Source organism: Planococcus citri, chromosome 5, assembly GCF_950023065.1.
Source record: "Planococcus citri chromosome 5, ihPlaCitr1.1, whole genome shotgun sequence".
NCBI lineage: Eukaryota > Metazoa > Arthropoda > Insecta > Hemiptera > Pseudococcidae > Planococcus > Planococcus citri.
Genome location: NC_088681.1, coordinates 470,815 through 491,584, shown reverse-complemented (window position 1 = coordinate 491,584; position 20,770 = coordinate 470,815). Strand labels below are relative to the sequence as shown.

Sequence of the window (20,770 nt, the reverse complement as noted above, 5' to 3'; positions counted from 1 at the left end):
AATCGATGCCGATGCCGCGACCGCGGCCGATGCGATGGAAAATGCGTTGCTGTCGCTCGCTGCCAATGCCTATTACATTACTATACGTATTTACTACATACGAGGAGTATTACCTACGTACTGCAATGCTATGCTGGATGCTACATTGTTGTAGTATTCGGTTATAGGGCTACGCTACATACTCGCGTAGCGCGTACCTACTTCAACTTGTACTCGTACTCGTATTTTGAGCAATGTGTAGCTTTCAAGTTTCAGCTTCTTCAGCTGATTGATGGCGTGAATGTGAATGTGAATTTTGTGAAATTATTGCGCAAGAATCTGGTATGGATGGCGGATTCGGGATTGGGATGAGTGATGAGTTGTCCAAAGCGAATGGCGAATGGCGAATGGCGAATGGCGGACTGGCTGCAGAATTTTGGCCATCTCTTCTTTTATCGTCTCACGGCCACACAAGTGATGTGATGTGACGTGACGTGAGTGTTCTTCGACTCGAGAGTCCAATGGTCGAGCTCGAGTGTAAGCAGACTGCATTTCGCGATGGCCCCAACCCCGAGATAGGGTTCGGAACATGACTCGGCTCTCCATTTTTATCTAAATTTAATCACGTGGTGGTTGTTGCGGGTCATTTTCATCTACCACATACTTACTCGTATGTAATGCGGTAATTCAATTTCCGCCGAGTTGAAAAATGCCGTCGCTTTCAAAATCCGTCAGAAAGACCGATTCCAATTAGAGACTTTCCAATGAACTGAAATTCTCTGTGTTTTTTCTCAGATATAGGTAGGTAGTCGAAAAATGCATTTTTTTCAACCGATACGATGAATTACATACTTATCGTGGAAGGGAGGTGCCCCAGGTGACATTCGCCGATTTCGACGATTCTTGCACCATTGGATAGAGGACACCTTCTAACCTAACCCCAAAATTTCAGCTGCTGAAGTTGATATTTCGATTTGTCAGAGTGATTTTCCGATTTTCACACTGTTGTAATTTTGAAAAATTGGCCAAAAATAGTCGGCGCAGGTTGCATACCTAAACCTCTTATATTATTTTAAAATTTTAATACATACGACGAGACTAGCCCACGGTGAAATTTTCAGCCGTCCAGGGCGATTTTTTGATTTTTGGCCAACGGCAATTTTTTAAAATTGTACGGTGAGAATCTAAAAATTGCCCTGGATAGCTGAAATATGTATCAACTTCAGCAGCTGAAAATTTCTCCATAGGGTAGTCTTATCGTATGTATTAAAATTTCAAAATAATATAAGAGGTTTAGGTATGCAGCCTGCGCCGCCTATTTTTGGCCAATTTTTCAAAATTGCTACGTGAAAATCGAAATATCAACTTCAGCAACTGAAATTTTGGGGTTACGTTAGGTTAGGTTAGGTTAGGTGAGGTGAGGTGTCCTCTATCCAATGGTGCAAAAATCGTTGAAGTCGGTGAATGTCACCTGGGGCACCTGCCATGTTAGTTACGTCGTCGCTTGTGTTTTTGTCAGCAGTGAAAATTCGACGAGCGACGAGCGGAACAAAAATAAAAGAATACCTAAATGAAAGAAAAACACGTATACAACAATTATACATGCACCTACAGAGCAGCGCGGCGCGGCGCGGCGGTTCATCGCATTTTGATACTCGTAATTATGTGGTTCAATTAAGTATAGCGTTGATTAAAAGCGACAATCGGTAATCACCAATCGCCAATCGCCATCGGTACCTTTCTACCCCTACCCAATACCCATACGTAGCTTTGGTATACTCCGTAATCGTAACTCGTAATATGCAGATAATTACGAGCACGACGCGAAGAATTTCATTTTACTTACTTGTAAGCATTTTAATTAACGCGTTATACGATTTACTCGTAATTTTTTTCTTCTTTTTTGTCTTTATTCGATTCAAGTGCTGGCTGGCTGGCTGGCTGGCTGGCTGGGTGGGTGGGTGGGTGGGTGGGTAGGTAGGTAGGTAGGTAGAAAGAAAAGAAGAAAGGAAGGATGGAAGGATAGTGTTAGGTGTACAGGTACACTTGTACAGTGCATTTATTACGCATTAGGCGTACCAATACACGAGTCCGTATCTCTCGGCAAACGATAAAAGCGAAGGCAATTAAGGCGGGCGTGCGCGGCGCCGCGCAGCAGCTTCGCGTCACATCGCGATAACAGATTATGAGCTTTTAATGAGATGCGATTGCGATTGCGAGCCGCAAAGTAGCGACTGCAGCTGCCCCCGTCCCCTCCCGCGTTGAGTTGAGTAAGTTTAGGGTACGGTACGGTATACGACGTACGACGTATGTACGACTACGTACTTGCGAGTTACGAGTTACTCGTAAGTCGTAGGCAAGGGTCAGAGCTGAAGTAGGCCTAATAATCGCCGATCGCAACGTCGTTGTTGTTGTTGTTGTTGTTGTTGTTGCTACGAGTAGCCCTATGAATTTTCGAAAATTCTACTCGTATTTTCTCCCACCGATTCTGGCTTCTGGCTTCTGGCTTTATTTTTTGAAGCCGACGAAAAAGATTCTCTCGACAAAATTGCCTACCTCTAAAACTGAAGGCGCTAGTAGGTACGCGTATTTTTTGTAGTAGGTACAGGTAGGTAAGTTGCTCAAATTTTCAAAAGTTGAACTTACTTTTGAAAATTTTCCAAGTAAAATCCTCGTGTAGGTAGGTAAGTTTTCGAGACGAGCGAATAACGTTATTTGGTGAAATAGCGTAAATTATCGAGGCACCTAGGCACCTTTACGCGCCGGTAGTCGTTGTCGTAGGCAGGTTCGAAATATGCTATTGCGCCCTCCCCCCCCTCCTCCTCCTCCTCCCCGGCCATGTCTCCTACGCGATATAATTGCTTCGCTACACTCGCCAATCGCCATAGACCATACGAGTAGAGTTAGCGAGAAGTAGGTAGAGGTACTCGACTACTTGCTATTATTTACGGTCGTTAAGCGGTCCAAATAATTATCGCTCGCGATCTCGCGGCTCCGCTCCGCTCCAGCCATCGTGCCCCGATTTTGCCGACTCTAGCTCTTGTTCTACAATTTGGCTTGGACGCAAAAAAAAAAAATTACGCGAGTTAATTTATTACGGAAGAAATTTTTTTCTAATTGCCGGTGAGATCGATGACGAAGAGATTTCAACGTGTGGTACAGTTTCTTCGTAATCGTATTGTGTCGGCTCGCTGCTCGCTGTCGCTGGTTTGGCAGAAGAATGCGGATTGTTTGGAATAAAAAATGTCTAAATGTCTCGTCCTTTCCTTGAAAAAATAAGTATCCTGTATCGCATTTGAAGCGAATCGATCGAGATTCGAGTCGAGTGATTAAACCTATACGCTTACTACGTTTGTATATTATACTTACGTGCATTTTTCGCATTCTTTGCGAAGCTTTATCAGTTGTGTCGCTGAAACGAGTGCGAGAGAACTGTGCAATGTGCAATGTGCACAACGACCACTTGTCGAGCGCGAGCGCGAGCGCGGACATCGGTCATCGGTCATCCCTTTTCGAAAAAACGCGTTCGCGTTCGCGTTCTCATTGGTTTTCTATTTCGGTTCAATGTCACGACCTACAATACTCGGCTTATATGTACTACCTCCCTTCTTCCCCGTGTGCGCCAATTTCTTGTTTTGTCGTCGTTTGATGGTATTGGTGAACGAGAGTCAGGAAGGAAGGGAGGGAGGAGGACTATTGAATCACTCTACTCTAGAAATGTCAAGAAGTACCGAACCTCCTCCTCCCCCTTTCCTCTACCGTGGTGGATGTGTTTCGCTAATTTCGAAAAGTTTCGGCTTTATGTCAAAATTGACATAAAATTCCAATTTTGATAATTTTTGTCGAAAAATTATTGTTTTTTCAAAATTGCCTGATAAAAGCCCTGGTTTATTTTAAAATCGCCTTAAAGTTTTGATTTTTGTCAAAATTTTGTCCAAAGTTGTTTATAAAAAATTCATTTTCTACGAAAATTGTAACGTAAACCTGACATTAGCCCAAATTGTCAAAAAATCCTAATTATTGACAAAATTGTTTAAAAGTAAGTATTTTAAATTTTTGTCAAAAAAATTCATTTTTCCAAAATTTTATACGAAAGTCATAATTTTTACCAAAATTGTCAAAGTGATAGGTAATTTTAGTCAGAAACGGCCTTTTTTTCAACATTGTCAAATCAGTCTTGTTTTTTGTCCAAAAAGTGTCAGTTCTGCTTTTTTTTTCAAAAATGGAAGCATTTCGAGTCCCAAAAATTCTGGTTCGAACCAATTAAAAGCCTCCTGGCTATCAAATTGCCACCTCCTCCTCTTCCTTCTTCTCCTCCTGCTCCTGCTCCTCCCCACCAAGGTATTTGAATGCATTTAATATTCTAAGGGCCTGGAAAAACAGGGAGAATTTGGTAGAAATGATTTCTTCAGAAGTGTAGGCATCCCCCCCTCACCCTGATTATCGAATTCAGCTCGTCATGAGTGTCGAAGCCATCTGAAGTCAAAATGAATGAGATACCGTATGTGTTTTTTTCTATTTTCGTATTGCGAGAAACATTTTTGTCATCGAGATATATGCGACTGGCGATGGGTAATATAGGTATTCTTATTACAATATACGTAGAAGTATGTACATGCTACATGCTACATACATAGTTGGCGTTGGTTCGCAGCACGCCACGCCACGCCACGCCATCGCCACGCCATCGCCACGTTGCGCGTTGGAATGCGATCTAACGGCGCGATAATAATGTGCCATTTTTTCTTTCTTATTTTTGCCCGTCTCAGCCGATGATGGTCGTGGTCGTACGTCGCGTCGCCGTACGATCAGGTGAAACTAATTTGACGAATGATGAGAGTGTTAGGGGAATAGTACGTAGAGAAACTAGTACGACTGGGATATGGGATAAGATGTACTTGGAAGTACGAGATGACGGACGATGTCACGAGTGCGACGCGAGTACGAGAGCCGAGGAGGAGGAGGAGGAGGAAGAGGAGAAGAAGAAAAAGAAAGAAAAGAATAAAATGTGGAAACGATGCCAAGTGTGAAGATACGTTTAGTTGATAATGAATGATAAAAATTACCACCAGGCAGCGTCAGCCTATCGCATTCGCAGCGCAGGTAACAAACACTGCGACTACACATGTACATTGTACACACTACACAGTACACACACATACGAGAGAATATTGGCTGCTTTCTTGGCGTACCCTCCACCGTCCATCGTGCATCGTGCATCGTGCATCGTTCGCGTACCATGACGACTAGGATGATGGTGATGGTGCTGGTGCTGATAGCGGCGATAATTCGAGTAATAATAATGAGTGATGCTGACGAGTACGTGGGCAAGCGGCGAGCGGCGAGCGGCGAGCGGCGAGCGGCGAGCGGCGAGCCTGTTAAAAATTTTGGCGAGAGTGCTTTTACCGTCCAATTACCAACGCAACTCATCCGCCGCATTCGGATACTTTCACGCTACACGCTACACGCTATTTCGCATCGTTAAGCTCGCGTTCGTTTTTTGCCGCTTCCATCGCGTCCATTCGTATACAGCTACTTACGAATACGAGTATGTCGGCACGTCGCGTCGCCGTCGTCGCGTTGCGTCTCTTTTTTTCTCCAATTGTGCACCGCGGTGGCGACTATAGGGAGTGAGGGGAGGTACGAGGAAAGCCCTTTTGAGTGTGGAATGCAAAAATATGTACGTATTGTACGTACGACCGTGTACGGTTACCTGTGGTGCGGTGGGCTGCTGGGCTAGTGGACAACTACGAGTAAGTGTAGCCAGCAGCCAGTGGGTAGAGGTACCTGGCTGACGCGGACATCAGCTGCTGGCAAGTGACGTACATTTTTGAGCTACGTACGTATACGTAACGTGCACGTAGCCAGTCGCCAGGTACGCGTATAAATCATACAGCCATTACGAGTTGTCCGCTATCGATGATGAAGAATCAAATTGTCGCCAAAACTATTTGTATCTGCGCGTCTACGATCTACCGATCTACCTCTATTCTACTCGTATACTTATTACGTCTTACTTTGGTCTTGGTACGAGATGTAGAGATGTAGAGATGTAATCGCGCAACAGTTAGCCATTCCCATTAGGTAAAGTTTAGTTGACAATCCAGCGTCAGAGTAGGTCTAGCCCTAGGTATTTCGCGAGTTTTCGTTCGGCTTCGGATTCGGCATCGGCTCGAGTACGAATTACTCGTATGTGCCCTGTACCTGTTACACGTGTGCGGAATGGCGTCGTTTTTCAGTACATATACGCGTATGTAGTTATGTACTTAGGTTAGACTTGCATTAGTACTTTCGTAGCAGTACCTATCAATAGAATACGAGTATCAGCATATGTACCAATGTACCATTGTACCTAGCTACCTATACATTTATGTTGTTACTTACTTTTGGGTGTTTGTGTTACAGCAATTATTCCGTTCGCAGCAGCAGCAACAGCAACAACAAGCTGCCGCCGCGGCCGCCCTATCGGCGGCGGCGGCCGCCGCCGCAAATACGCCGGCGCAGCTGCAATTACTGCAACAACAGCAATACCTACAACAGCAGCAGCTAGCCGCAGCCGCAGCCGGTTTAGCGCCTACCACTTTCGCAACCGCTCCTCCCACGCCTTATATAATCAATCCTCAAGAGCCGTACGTCATCGCCGGTAAGTGTTCCACCTCCCCCTCGGCCCCACGGCCCCTCGCCCCCTTTGTTTGTAATTGTATTCCTAATTTTCGCGTTTCGCGTTTGGCGCAGGAGCGACGGTGTTGCCGCAGTATTACGGCGTTCCATGGGGCGTGTATCCGGCCAACATCATACAACAAGGAGCGACCACGAATACGCAGCAAAGGAGACCGCTGACGCCGTCGTCGGCGGCCACCGAAACGGCCAATAATCTGGCGGCCGCAGCGGCCGCCGCCACCGTTCAACCCAGTCCGTACGTCATACCCGCCTATTACGATCAGAACGGATCGATCGTCATGAGAGGCATCAGTAACGGCCCTACCATGAGATTGGTCTCTCCGGCTCCCGTACTCGTTAATCCCTCGAATCCAGGTTAGTAACGTATCCCTTATCTTGTTATCTTGTACTTGTAAGTTACTTGTATGTGTAAGTAGCCGAGACTTGGTCTTCACCAAGCCGAGCCGCAATAATAGCTACCTAAACCTATACTGACGCTACCTCAGTATCTTACGTATGTAGTACGTCTACGTACTTCGTGGTTCCTCGTTTGCCTACCACGTGTACATATGTACCTAGTGGTCTTGCAGATGAGCTCACCACTTCAGTTCGCCAACTTCGATTTCAACTTGAACTGCATTTTTTTTTTTTGAAAACTCCGCTTACTGCCGAGAGATCTTGTCGCTCGAATTACGGTTTGAATCGGTCCGAGGAGGCGAGAACACGTGTGTCTGAACAAAATTTTGAAATTTACACGTGTTTTGGAAGAAAGCACTCGTAAAAATACGTATGTTAGCGGAAACAGTTTTTGTGCCGGCCGCCGGCCCCTCTAATTTAGAGGTATAGCGCCAGCGGGCTTCGGTATAACGGTGGTTCCTAGTTTTCTTCTCATCTGTCAATTTTAGTAACCCCCCCCCCCCCCACCGTTGCGATGAAAAAATTGTGAAAAAATCTCGTTTCAAAAGGCTTAACCTGCCTCTGCACATTCCGAATGGGATCCGAATTTTACCTTCAATACTCGCGGATGCAGATTTTTCCTCGGAAAAGAAAACACACGTTTTTTGGACATCTCGTCGAGGGAGGTGATAACTGATAATAATCCATCGTACGTAATTTTCCAAATCTGGGAACAGGGACGTTTCAGCAATCTTACTTAGGAATACCCTTTCATCAACGTATGTAGAATCGAGTTAGATTTACATTAATGCCTCGGGTCTCGGCCATACTTGAACATCCAGGGTGTCTAACACTCCTATTTATCCTACAAAAGTCCTTTTTTTTGCTCATGACACTTTTTTGTCCTTTTAGTGTCATTTTTTTCAGTAACTTTATGCAAAAGTCATTTTTTTTTCCAAAATGATTTTTTCAAATTTTTAATTTTTTCCCTTTTTGTCCGGAATTTAGAACTGGTAGAAAAGGGCTAATTTGTCGACTTTTTTAAAACTTGAATCACACATTTTTGCGAGCTTCTGCTCTCGCTTTGCTCGGGCTATTTGCTCTTCTCTTTCCATATAAATGACTTATTGTTTTAATTTAATTCAAAAAATGTTCAAAGTTTGAATCAGAAAAATAAACTCCTTCCTTACAGATTTTTTTTTACTTCTCAGCAAAACATGAAATTTTGAAAACTTTTAGCCTCGCTTCACTCGGGTTTGTTTGCTTTTCTTTTTCAAGTTTGAATTTTTTCTTTTCTTTTTTTTTGAATTGGGGCGTCGAATCATCGTTTAAATTTTGAGATTTTGTAGCAAAATAATTGGTATCTTATTACACAAATAAACATCGTTTTCATACTTCTCAAAATACTGAATTTTTAAAGCTTTTGCCCTCGCTTCGCTCGGGCCCGTTGGCATTTCTTTTTTCTTTTTCAATTTTTCAAAAAAAAAGTCGTATTCGAATTTTAAAATTTTGAAGCAAAATAGTACACTAATAGTACACTTAGTTACTCATCACACAAGATAACACAAATTTTTTATATCTTCCAAAATACCTTCTAATTTTTGAGAGCTTTCGCACTCGCTTCGCCAGGGCCAGTTTGTTTCTCTTTTCCTTAATTAATAATAAATTCCGAACTTGAAGGAGAAATCTCGCTCACTCCCTCCCCCTCTTAAAAAATCCCAAGTGTTCAAAAACTGTCCTGTTGAAAGTCCTGCTAAAATTCCTTAGGTGTTAATATTTTGAACGTCCCACTTTGAAAAAAATGCTGACCCCCCCCCCCCCCCGCCCCCACACACACACACCTCAAAAAATTCCATAAGTGCTCGAAAAATGACCTGCTGAAAGTCCTTTTTAAATCCTTTTTTTTTTCATTTTGAATTTTTATTAGACACCCTGACATCTCCTATTCGTCGTATCGCTGAAATTTCGAGTACCCGAATTGCAAAGCGGGTAAATTTCAGAAAATTTCATCGGCCGTTTTGGTTGATTTGACGACGAGATGCGAGTTAGATTTAGGTAGGTTTACGAGGTAAACAAATCGAATAGCACGAATAATAGTCGTGAAATTGAAACTGTCCCGTTTGTGACGGCCAATCAGTTGAACTGAACAACGATCATTCAAGCTGACCAAATACTTACCTATAGGGCTAGATGTTAGTCTATTTAATTAGGTATCTTATCGGTATTCTGACTTTTTTTTTTTTCATGAAAGTTACTCGAGTTCTGTCGAAAGAGCGTGCTAAAATAATTATAGGTATCGGAATCACTAGCCAAAATTTCGGATTCGGCCGAGGAATTTTTTGATTTTGAAAATTCAAATTTGAGCCAAAAATGGGAATGTGTCGAAAATGTTACCGAATCTACCTGCATGTGTAATGTGTATAGAATAGCTGAAATTTGGTCTGCTGCAGCCTATTTTTGGCGTGCCGATCAAAATTGTCGGCTTTTCGAGAATCAGCATTCGCGTTTGTCGATACCTCGATACAGTATTTTGACATTGACATTTACACGACGACGTGTTATAAGGACGGACAAAAATGGAAAATGGAAAATATAAAATACGAGGTGTACTTATTTTATAGGAAATGGTGTACGATTATTGGGTAGTCAACCGCAACAAATCGGCACTCCGCCGTCTTCGATTTATAGTAACGCGCAAAGTGCATCTCTTTATACGGCAGCACCATCTACAAACGGTACAGGTAATGTGTCACAACTGTCAATTACGAATACCTGCCTATCTGCCTTAGTGCCTAGACCTACCGATGCACATTTTGTAGTCGTACTCGTATGTAGTAAACAGCGTGTTCTCGTTACGTTTACCTAATGTCGAGTTTGAGTTGCTGTTTGCTGTCGCTATTACTGTTGTTATTGTTGTTGTTGCTTGGTCGTTTTCGTTTTCTTTTTTTTTTCCTTTTTTTTTTTTTTTTGAAATTGAAAATCAACTAACTGAATGATGAAAAAACCAAAACCGTTCACTTGCATTTTGCATGTACTCGTTACTCGTATTTACTAGTAAGCGTAGAAATAGAAAAGGAAACGAGCTTTAGTGTACCTACTCGTTTTTGTTTTAGACATGGCTCATGGCTCATCGCTGCTGCTGTCGTTTTTAATTCCCATCAAATACCTACATACCTCAATTCTATTCGATATAGCTCGAATGCGATTGACTGACTAAGTGACTACCTAGTACTACCTACGTCTACGTAGCGTAGTCCTGATCTGTGAACCTTGTTATTACCCTTACTACTACTACTACTATTAGTCCCTTAGCCGCTCGTAAATAACCATCTTACGTTTACGGTTTACGTTCAGTCGTAGTCTCGTATACGTACATACTTCGTATATGTACATATGTATTACGCCTCACGCCTCACGCCTGTTGACGCCTTTTGTAAATTGTGCACTGCTGTTGAAAAAAAACAATTGCTGTCGCTGGCTTATGTTTGATGTTTTGCATCATTTTTCAGTTTGACTGTCTGCGTAAGTCTGCGCCGTGCCTTAGGTTTACGAGTATGTCTATGTAGGTAGGTTTGCGTATGCCTGACATTAGAATTTTTGAAATTTTCTTAATTCCCGTGCCGTACGACCTTATACTCGTATTATACGTAGGTAGAGGTACTAACGTACCGTAGTCTTTTTTATATAGGTAGGTATATTATGATATATTTTTTTTTGATTTTTCGTTTGTTTGTTTGTTGCGTGCCGTTTGACGTTTATTTTTTGATCCATCAGTATTTAGGTGCGCCTAATTTAAATACTCGGTAGTTTTGAATTGTGTGATTTTTTTTTAATGTATATTTTCATTTTAAATTTTTTCCGTATACCTACTTAGCCGGTATGAATATGGAATAAGTAACGAACGACTGGCCCGGCTTGTAATGCGATTTTATTTTTATTTACATCGTGTAATTTACTCGTAGGATTACAAGACGTTTCGTTGGGATTGGGTTTGAATTCGAATACGACGGGCAGAAGAGATTCGTTCGATCGAAATACGTCGGCATTTTCACCTTCGGTAGAATACGCCAGACCAAAATGGCCTCAGACGCATCAACCTTACAGCGCACTAGGTAAATTTTCTTTTCATCCTAATACGTACCTATTACGAATAATCTTACAATTAGATGTATTTTTTATCGTGTAAGTAATATGTATGTATGTATGTATGTACCTAGGTATAAGTGTATTGTGTATTGTGTACGACGTACGTCTACGTAGGTAGTAGGTAGAGGTACTGGTACTGGTACTGGTACTGGTACTGGTACTCGTACTCGGTATTTAGTGTGTGTACTGTGTACTGTGTACGACGTACGTAAATTCGGCATCGGCATAAATGTCATAAATGGTCATTGTCCAATGGTTTCCCTTTTTTTTCTCTCTCCTCTTCGTGTATTCACGTGTATGTTTTCATTTATGTTGCGCAGGTGCTTCGGTTACTGCCTGTCAGAGTCCTTTGGACTTGACGTCGTCATCTATCACGCCACCCCCCTCCATCGGTACGGCTGGATTACAATTGGGAGCGTTGATGGCCAATAACTCCAGTCCTAGCAGAAATATTTTACCAGCTACCGCTCCCAGTGCCGAAGCTTTATCCAAATTTAGATCGAATTGTAATTGCAACGACAAATTTACACTAATACTCGTACTCCGTACTCCGTACTCGTACCGCTTACTATCCGCTCGCTCGTTGTGGTTTGAAATTCATGAAATTCAATCTTTCTTTGCCGGTGGCTACGAGGCCTGCCTAAATTTTCACCAGCCTTTGGTAGAATCGCGATAAGATATTTTACGTATTAAACGTCGTCGAGTACTCGAAATTTCTGGCTGGGCAACTGAAAATACCGATGCGGTTTTTTTTCTCGTAAAGGATGGGGTGATTTTCGAGTGTTATTGATTTTGATGAAAAAATGAATTTCGAATGCCCGCTCATTTACCTCTTATCTAGTATTATTTTTTTACGTATGTAGGAAAAAAAAGTATACCTACTTACCTACTTATTGTGTTTATTACGCTTACGCCCCGATTCTAAATTATCCGAATACACGTTCACGTTCACGTTCACCCCGTCCTTGCGTAGACCTATTCGTAGCCAAGTTGCTATATTGTTACCTACTTGTAGTTAATCGTAATCGAAACGTAGCGTACGCGTACTCGTACTCGTATAAAAATGTAGCTATTATAGATGGTATGCGCGTTGCTGTTTTAGATAATCTAACGGCGAACGGGACGATATTCGGCGCAGCGACGACGCCGACCAATTCGTTATTCACCAAGCTGGGAGTTCGAGGCAGTACGCCTTCGTTGACCGGTTCGGCTATCACGTTGGACAATGGTAAACCGGTGACCGGACGCAGTCGATTGCTGGAGGACTTTAGGTAATGTATCGAACGTCCGAGTGGCCGTGGCCGTTGCCGAGACGCGAGTAATTACATTTCGGCGCTTGTTTCCCAGAAATAGTCGGTATCCTAGTTTACAATTGAGAGATATACAAAATCACATCGTGGAATTCTCGCAAGACCAGCACGGCTCTCGATTCATTCAACAGAAACTGGAACGCGCTTCGGTGGCCGAGAAACAGCTCGTCTTCTCGGAGATCGTGTCGGCCGCCTACAGTCTCATGACGGACGTATTCGGAAATTACGTCATACAGAAGTTTTTCGAATTCGGCACGCCCGAGCAGAAGGCGACGTTGGCTCAGAAGGTACGTCGCGTCGCGTCGCTCGACTCCTCTCCTACTAACCAATAACTACGTATGTACAACTTGGTCAATTTGCATTTGCATTTGCATTTCAGGTTCGAGGACACGTATTACCTTTGGCGCTGCAAATGTACGGATGCAGAGTCATACAAAAAGCATTGGAATCCATTTCGGGCGAGCAACAAGTGGAGATTGTCAAAGAATTAGACGGCCACGTGTTGAAGTGTATCAAAGACCAGAACGGCAATCACGTCGTGCAAAAGTGTATAGAATGCGTCGATCCGCACGCTTTGAATTTCATCATCAGCGCTTTCCAAGGACAGGTAAACTTTGCTCCTCGACCATACCATTACGATTGCGATTACGATTACGAACCTCCTCTAATGTCGCTTTTTCGGCTCGCAGGTATTCTCGCTATCCACTCATCCTTACGGTTGCCGAGTCATACAGCGCATCTTGGAGCATTGTCTGCCCGAACAAACCGCTTCCATTCTGGAAGAATTACATCAAAATACCGAACAGCTAATTCAAGATCAGTATGGAAATTACGTTATTCAACACGTGTTAGGTGAGCACCGCGTACTATTTACATACTCGTACTCGTACTCGTACGAAGGGAAGTAAGATTCGGTCGACGGTCGACGGTCGTTTTGCTACATGTGCGCTCGTACCTGCTTTGTGCTTTCAGAACACGGTAAACAAGAAGACAAATCCAAATTAATCTCGTCAATCAAAGGCAAAGTATTGGTGCTGTCGCAGCATAAATTCGCTTCGAACGTTGTAGAAAAGTGCGTTACGTACGCGACGCGGGCCGAAAGATCCACATTAATCGACGAAGTTTGCGGATTCAATGACAAGTAAGCGATATAACGCCCAGCCAACTTACTGGTCATAGTCGTAGTTGCTAGTGACTTTTGTAATTGTACTCGCACATCGTTGATTAGACAGAGTTCGTTTTCGCCTTTCGGTATTACGATAAAATAATTAAGCATTACAAATCGATGAAATCGCTAAAATGTCATAAAAGTGTGATAAAGTTACGCGCAAATACCTACCCGTATGTAATTTCAGGTAAATTCGGCCAGATTTTGCAAAAATTACGCGAAACATCGTCGAGTTCTTTTAAAATGGGGAAATTTTTCTAAAATTGCTTGAAAACTGGTCTGAAACGACAGATGGTAGGCCTATTGGTGGATGAAATGTAGCGATACGATATTTTGTGAAAATTTCTTAATATCTCACGAAATTGTTGAAAATTATGAAAACTGGTTGGAATCGAAAAAAAGACGGTAAAAGCAATACAATTATGTCTTAAAATTGCTATAATTTTTATTGAAAGTATGGAAAAATTGAGCAAAATATTGCAAAAATTGCTGAAAACATTGTTAATTCGTTTTCTAATTTTAAAAACAAATCACAACGACTGAGAGTTGATGAAAGTTTTGGTTTTGCCAAAATCAGGCCAAAAATCGGAAAAATCGCTTGAAAAATTGTGACAGTTTAGAAAAAGTTGTGAAAAACTGCGTAAAAAAGTGTCGAAAACACGATTCGGTGACAATTGCGCAGGGAAGGTCGTTGAAATACCCGATGTTTTATGCAATTTTCCCGAATTCCCCTCGTCTTGAAGAAAGAAAACACAAAACAAAAAAATGGATAAGAATTACCGGAAATTGAAAAGAAATTCTATCGAAATTTGTGCAAGAACAAAACTTTGTTGAAAAGAGATTAAACGTGTAAGAACTACATAGTAAAATATCTAATAATTTTAGCGAAATAACTTCTTTAAATCCGGCATACGTATGTATTTGGGAAAAAAATTGAAAGGTACGATTCTCTATCCAGCTATCGTCGCTTTTCAGAAACTAAACCAAACGCGGTAAATTTTGAAAAACCCAGCCTTACTATGAGGTGTATTCTCTGCCTAGATGACATAGTGGGCTGATTTTCTCCGCTACAAATTATGTATTCCTTTCGTTCTACCTCAAAGGCTGTTGTAGGGTTTATAATCAGTCTTTGCGATTGGTAATTGGTTAGTTGGTTAGTAAGAGTTAGGTATGTGGTAAGGTATTCCTATTCCAAAATTCAGAAATTTTAAAGCCCATTAAGTTGTAAACCTCCTGTCGTAAATTGAGTGAATTTTGTTCGTAGTGATCTAGAATAATTTTGTCGCGGCAATTTAAAACGGAATTTTTTTGAGATGATTTAGAAATCATTTTGTAGTGTAGATTTCATTTTGTTTTTTTTTTTTCAATTTATACCTAATTTTTTCACGATAATTGATTTGCGTTGATTCCAAATTTTTTGGTAATAATTTCAAATGATTTTTTTTTTTGTAATGATTCCGAATGAATTTTTTCGCGAGTATTTTTAACGCATTTTTTGCCTGTCATTTCGACACGAATTATACTTTTTTTTCTGCGATAATTTTAATTGAAGTTTTTTAAATTGTAATTGCGATGCGATGTTACATTGAATTTGATTTTCAATTTAGGTGACATCGGATGTTTTTTTTGTTTTCCTGTGATTTCAATTTTTTTTTTTGTTTTTTTGAGAAAAATGATTTATGTTGCTGTGTTTGATTTCGATTGAATTTATTAGAGTCGAATTCCTTGTTTTTTGCTTGGGAGGGGGGGGGGGGGGTGATTTTGAAATATTTTTATGGTGGTCAATGAACATTAAATGTTGCTTTCAAATGAGGTTTTTAGTGCTGAATTTGGTGAATTTTCTCGTGACAATAATTGTGGCGACGAATACTGATACTCGAATTATTCTTTCGGGATTTCAAATAATTTTTTTGTATCAATTTTTGACGGATGTTGTTTTGTTTTAAAATTTTTCTGCGGCGATTTTGAATTTTATTTAGTAATAGGTTGTTTTGTTATGTTTGCGCAGCGGTTTACACATTATGATGAAGGATCAATACGCCAATTACGTTGTTCAAAAAATGCTGGACGTTTGCGAGTCGAGTCAGCGTAAAGTATTGATGAATAAAATCAGGCCTCATTTTACATCGCTAAGAAAATACACGTACGGTAAACATATTATCGCGAAACTGGAGAAATACTTCTCGAAGAGTCCGTCGACAACGGTCACCGATCTCGGACCTATCGGACCTCCGACTAATGGTATCTTGTAACTATAACATGTTCCATAAAACTACGTATCGACTTACCTATACCTCCTATAGACCCTATATATTACGCTATAATATATAATTATAACATCGTAACGCTGAAAAAAAGAAGAAAAAAAATCAAATACCTTGCGAAAAAAGAGAATGACGCCTTCGTCATCTGGAGGCTTTCATTTTTCTTTTTGTTTTCTTTATTGTACGAGAAAAATGTCAACTATACCGTGTGTTTGTGTGGCTACTTGCTATTTATACGGGTTTACATACGCGTATATTTTTATATGTCGTTTTTATTAATTCGGTTACGCTATATTACGATATAATTTGGTAGTTTTATTATAAATAATTATTATAGGTTTATACGAATATTTATCTTTACGGTAGTAGTGTTATACAACTATATGGATAGGTTTTTCCGCGTAAATCCTGTCGCCCATTTTCTTCCTTCGTCTTTTCCCCACCGCCACCGCCACACCAGAGCTTCATTTATAGTTTCTTGTTCGTTAATCGTTTCAACATCCGATCCACTATCGCTATCGCTATTCTAATCGACCACGGATATGTTTCCGTTTCTGTTTCTGTTTCTGTTTATATTTGTGTTGTAAATGTCAGTGTGTGAGTGTGAGTGTGATACGACGTGTTATGTTATATTTTTTTTCTGTTTTCGTCCGCTCGATAGCGGTATTTTGCTACTGTACGTTCAATTGCCGGTGTACGAGTATATTGCCTGAAAGGTGCGCAGTGTTGTTTCTTCAAAAAATGATTAGATTAAATCATTGAAAGTTGAGCATTCGCGTTCCCGTTGGAAATTCTCTCTTACTCTCCACTTTCTTCTTTCTATTTGCCCCCCCCCCCCTACTCCTCCTCCTCCTCCTCCTCACCACGAATTATTAGTCGAATGCTCGACGAAAATGATGGAAGTAATGCAGTCAAAATGATAACATTGATGTGTAGACGTAGATGCAAGTAGTAAATATATGTTATAGGTTATAGGTACTCGTAATAAGCAATAAGCAATAGGCAGTAGATGATGGTACATCCGCATACCTAGGTTATTTTATTACGTTTAATATTTATTCAGTACGATGCCAGTTGACGAAATCGTTCGATATTTGGCTGCAGAAAATTGACGACTAGGTAAATAGGCTGATACGAGACTTTGGTTACGATTTCATCGAGATTTGAATTTTTTTACTATTCCTTCGTGTACAAAATTTAAATGGACTTTCGGTAGTGCCTACCCTACGTACAGTCGTACAACCTACGTGTTTTTCCACGCGCAATTGTGCAATGATCGAATGATGCGCGTGAAAAAGATTAATTTTATAGCTCATTTTTTTCTAGATGCATTTTGTGTTTTGTTGCATTTGCGCGGCTTTCGTAGCTTTAGTTGTTTTTCGACGTTGTACCTACTTGTAAGTACATATACAATCGTATGATACTGAAATCGAGTATGGTAATAAATTTTAACGGTGACGTTTTCGATGATCGAGCCGAGCGACGCGACTAAATAACGCGTTTCGCTTTTCATACGTGTTGAACTTATACGTACATCTACACACCTACGAGTAATTACCTATGTAGATGACAGATGTACATACTACTCTACACATCTAAGCATTTATTATGTACTATTACCCTGAATTGTAACGAGTGCATTTTAATTGTTGGTTTTATTAATATTATATACCTAAATATAAATACTGTATTCGCAATATTAAGCATTTAAGAGTAACGAATCTAGAGATAACTTCATTCTCGACGAATCTTTTTTCAATGTTTATCGCTACGCGAAGGTTTTGAATATACATACCACATATGTACGTTACGTTTTACGTTTACCTACGTATTATGTAATCGAGAATCGAGTTGAATAGATCGGCCGGGTCGTACTAGCTATCGAAGTATCGATATACTGGATTATTTACGTTTACGTTTTTTTATTCGTAGTGTGTGGCCACGGGTGAGGCAGCGGCGTTATAAAGAGTTTTTTCTCACTTTCGATTTAGCGCGTCGTTAGAAACCATAAAAATCAAACTCGGTGGCGCGATTTTTTTTAAAAAGTTGTTAATGTCGACGCGAGCGAAACCAAAATCTAATAACGATCACATTCCCATTTTGTTGTTGGTCGTTTGCGTTCTCGCGAACGCTTATCAGTAAACTTGCATAACGACTCCCGGAACAGTTGCGCCATTTTTACGAGGAAATTCTCTTTCGAAACGCTGCCGCCGCGCCGCTACTGCTGCCGAACAGTTGGTAATCGATTTTCAACGAGGTGTAAACAGAGGCACATTCCACGAGAATTTTCTCCTCTAAAATATTGATAAAGTAGTGTTAGATATTGGAATTTTGATCGCGGTAATATTGACGTATAAACGAGTACGAATTTTTTAAAACGACGGATAGAGTTAAAATTAGGTATTATAATAAATTTGCAACATTTTTTGATAATTATCCGTTTTAAAAATAAGATATCCATTACTAATCTAAATCATCGTTTGTAAGTTGATGTTGTCATCGTCATACCTATTAATTTATTTTATTTTCGTTTACTTTTCTTTTCTTTTCTTTTCTATTCTTTTTTTTTTTTTTTTTTTTAATTTCGTTTCTCGATAACGATACACTACGTTCTTCTTTCATTTTGTTTCCCCCGCCCCTCACCGTCTTCTTGTAGTATTCCCGCGTGGATTCATTTATTTACACGTTGATTGGTTTTTATTTGTACTATGTTTCGGTATTGTGTCGTCGGTGTAATGTGTGATAATGTAAAAAAAATTGTGAAAATAGTGTTTCTCACTTTGTAAGTACGAGTACATACGATAATATTTTTCGAACGCTTTTTATTCCGGTATTTATTATTATTACGCAATAGTCGTAATATGTCTGCTGCAAAAAGTGGCTTTTTATTTGAAAAAATTGAAAAAAAAAATAGTAATAATACCTAGTAATATATTATTCGGTGTATATAAAGTTCAGCGATGTAGGTAATTGTGTCGTTGTATATTACAAACTTGACATTTTTTTTCCTCTTTTAATTTTCATATTTATTTATTTTTGATTTATGTTATTAGTTATTTTACGAACTCTTTTTTCCTGTTTTATTTTTCTCCCTTTTTCTTCTTTTGTTTGTAATATTCTGATGGAAATATGTATATTTGTTTATCGAACGTTGAAAAGATATGTGAAATACGCGAAGAACAAACATATTTTAGACTACGTGTGTGTGTGTCTGTGTACAAAGCGCAAAAAAACCATGTTAATATAAAAATGTAATTAATTGATGAAAAAAAAAATACCTATTTTATTATTTTGCAAGACTGACGTGTATAAATGAAAAATGCCAAGTGTAAAATTTTGTATGTATTTGCGAGAAAAAATTTTTTTCATTCGAACGTGTATATTTACGCGAACCGAGATCTCTTTATGAAGTTATTCCGAAGAATTTTCCGCCTTTTTCTTTTCCTTTGTTTTATTATTTATTTTATTTTATTTTATTTTATTTATTTATGTTCTTTCTTTTTTCTTTCTTTCGTTTTAAAAACAGTTAATACGATTATTTTGACCAGAAAAATTTGTTGTATTGTCGTGGTTATGTTTACGTTCCTGTTTAGCAATATTGTATAAGATTAATTTTACGCGCCTTTTGTGTAAATTCAATTTTTCTACTAAGAGTTTGGTTTTCGTTTTCGTTTGCTGAGCCGCGTTTCTAGACGATTTGTCATTTTTATTAGGTATACATTTACATATATATATATTACATATAGATACGCGGTATGCTTTCGATTTATGTATTTTAATTACCCCGTTTACGGGTTAGCTTTTATTTGTGAAGGCTTCATGGAGTTGAATCGCGTATTTATTGCTACTACTACTACTACTACTGGTACTTCTACCTAGCCTGGCCTGGCCTGGCCATAACGTCGAAATTGCGCTGAAAAAGGGCGGTTATTTAAATGTCATTTTTTCGTAGTTTAGATAGTGAATTTGCTACAACGGACTCTGGTTTTAAGACGAATTTTATTTTAATTTCTGTTTTCGGCATCGATTAATATTATTACCTACCTATGATTTGTGTGTGGTTTGTTTTTTTTTTTTTTTTTTTTTTTTTTTTGGAAATTCGTTGTACCTAATAAGACGTATTTACGTTTAATTCAGAACTAAAGCGTGCGAGTCGTGGCTTCTGTGCAAAAATCGTATCTTCCCATATTATGTTTCATGTGCTGTGCAGTGTTTGTGTAAGCGTTGACGACTGACGTGTATTTGCAAGCAGACTTTATTTCTACCAGTTTTGAAATTATTTTTTACTCACTTTTCAAACACGTATTTATTCTGAAAAAAATTACGACTTGGCACGTGTAAAATTGTAGGTAATTGCCGCGTGCGTACGCGTACATGGATAGTTAGGTTTCATCATTCATGACAATAGCGTACCTACGTATAATACGTATAAGTACTTATTAACTTTTTTCATTTTATTTGCCCATCATCTGTTTTCTTCCATGAAGTCACTTTTGTCGCTTTTACATTTTAGCAGCGGATCATGTTCAGCTGCCAGCTTCTTTTTATTCTGTTTTTGTATATGTTGATGATTATGTTCGCGCGATTCATTTTATTTTAAATCGATTGCATGTATAGTTTTAATTATTTATGTATAATTTTTTTTCTTTCTTTTGAAAAATAATGATTGTCAATAATGTAATAACGATTTATATAATCTATTTGGTTTTTTTTTCTTTCATCTTTCTTTATGGAAATGTATAGCATTGTAGTTTTTATGTGCCTTTTATAATTTTTAACGTATTGAAAAAATAAACTGTAAGTATTTCATTTACGCGAGTTGTTTTCATCTCGATGAGATTACAAAG

At 39.6% G+C, this 20,770-nt stretch overlaps 1 protein-coding gene across 6 annotated transcripts in view; it reads left to right on the top strand.

Annotated features, from left to right (window-relative positions):
• pum (pumilio) overlaps positions 1 to 20,736 on the top strand; it is a 69,159-nt gene extending 48,423 nt beyond the window's left edge. For 3 of the 6 annotated variants that reach the window (XM_065367162.1, XM_065367163.1, XM_065367167.1), the window contains 11 exons: positions 6,385 to 6,622; positions 6,715 to 7,014; positions 9,657 to 9,776; positions 10,998 to 11,147; positions 11,502 to 11,687; positions 12,284 to 12,452; positions 12,529 to 12,778; positions 12,871 to 13,098; positions 13,181 to 13,343; positions 13,464 to 13,632; positions 15,668 to 20,736. In XM_065367162.1, coding sequence (XP_065223234.1) covers positions 6,385 to 6,622; positions 6,715 to 7,014; positions 9,657 to 9,776; positions 10,998 to 11,147; positions 11,502 to 11,687; positions 12,284 to 12,452; positions 12,529 to 12,778; positions 12,871 to 13,098; positions 13,181 to 13,343; positions 13,464 to 13,632; positions 15,668 to 15,911 — 2,217 coding nt within the window. In that variant the 3' untranslated portion in view covers positions 15,912 to 20,736. The remainder of the gene's footprint in view (positions 1 to 6,384; positions 6,623 to 6,714; positions 7,015 to 9,656; positions 9,777 to 10,997; positions 11,148 to 11,501; positions 11,688 to 12,283; positions 12,453 to 12,528; positions 12,779 to 12,870; positions 13,099 to 13,180; positions 13,344 to 13,463; positions 13,633 to 15,667) is intronic. The other 3 variants (XM_065367164.1, XM_065367166.1, XM_065367165.1) reach the window with 3 other exon arrangements.
• Positions 20,737 to 20,770: the final 34 nt, after the last annotated feature.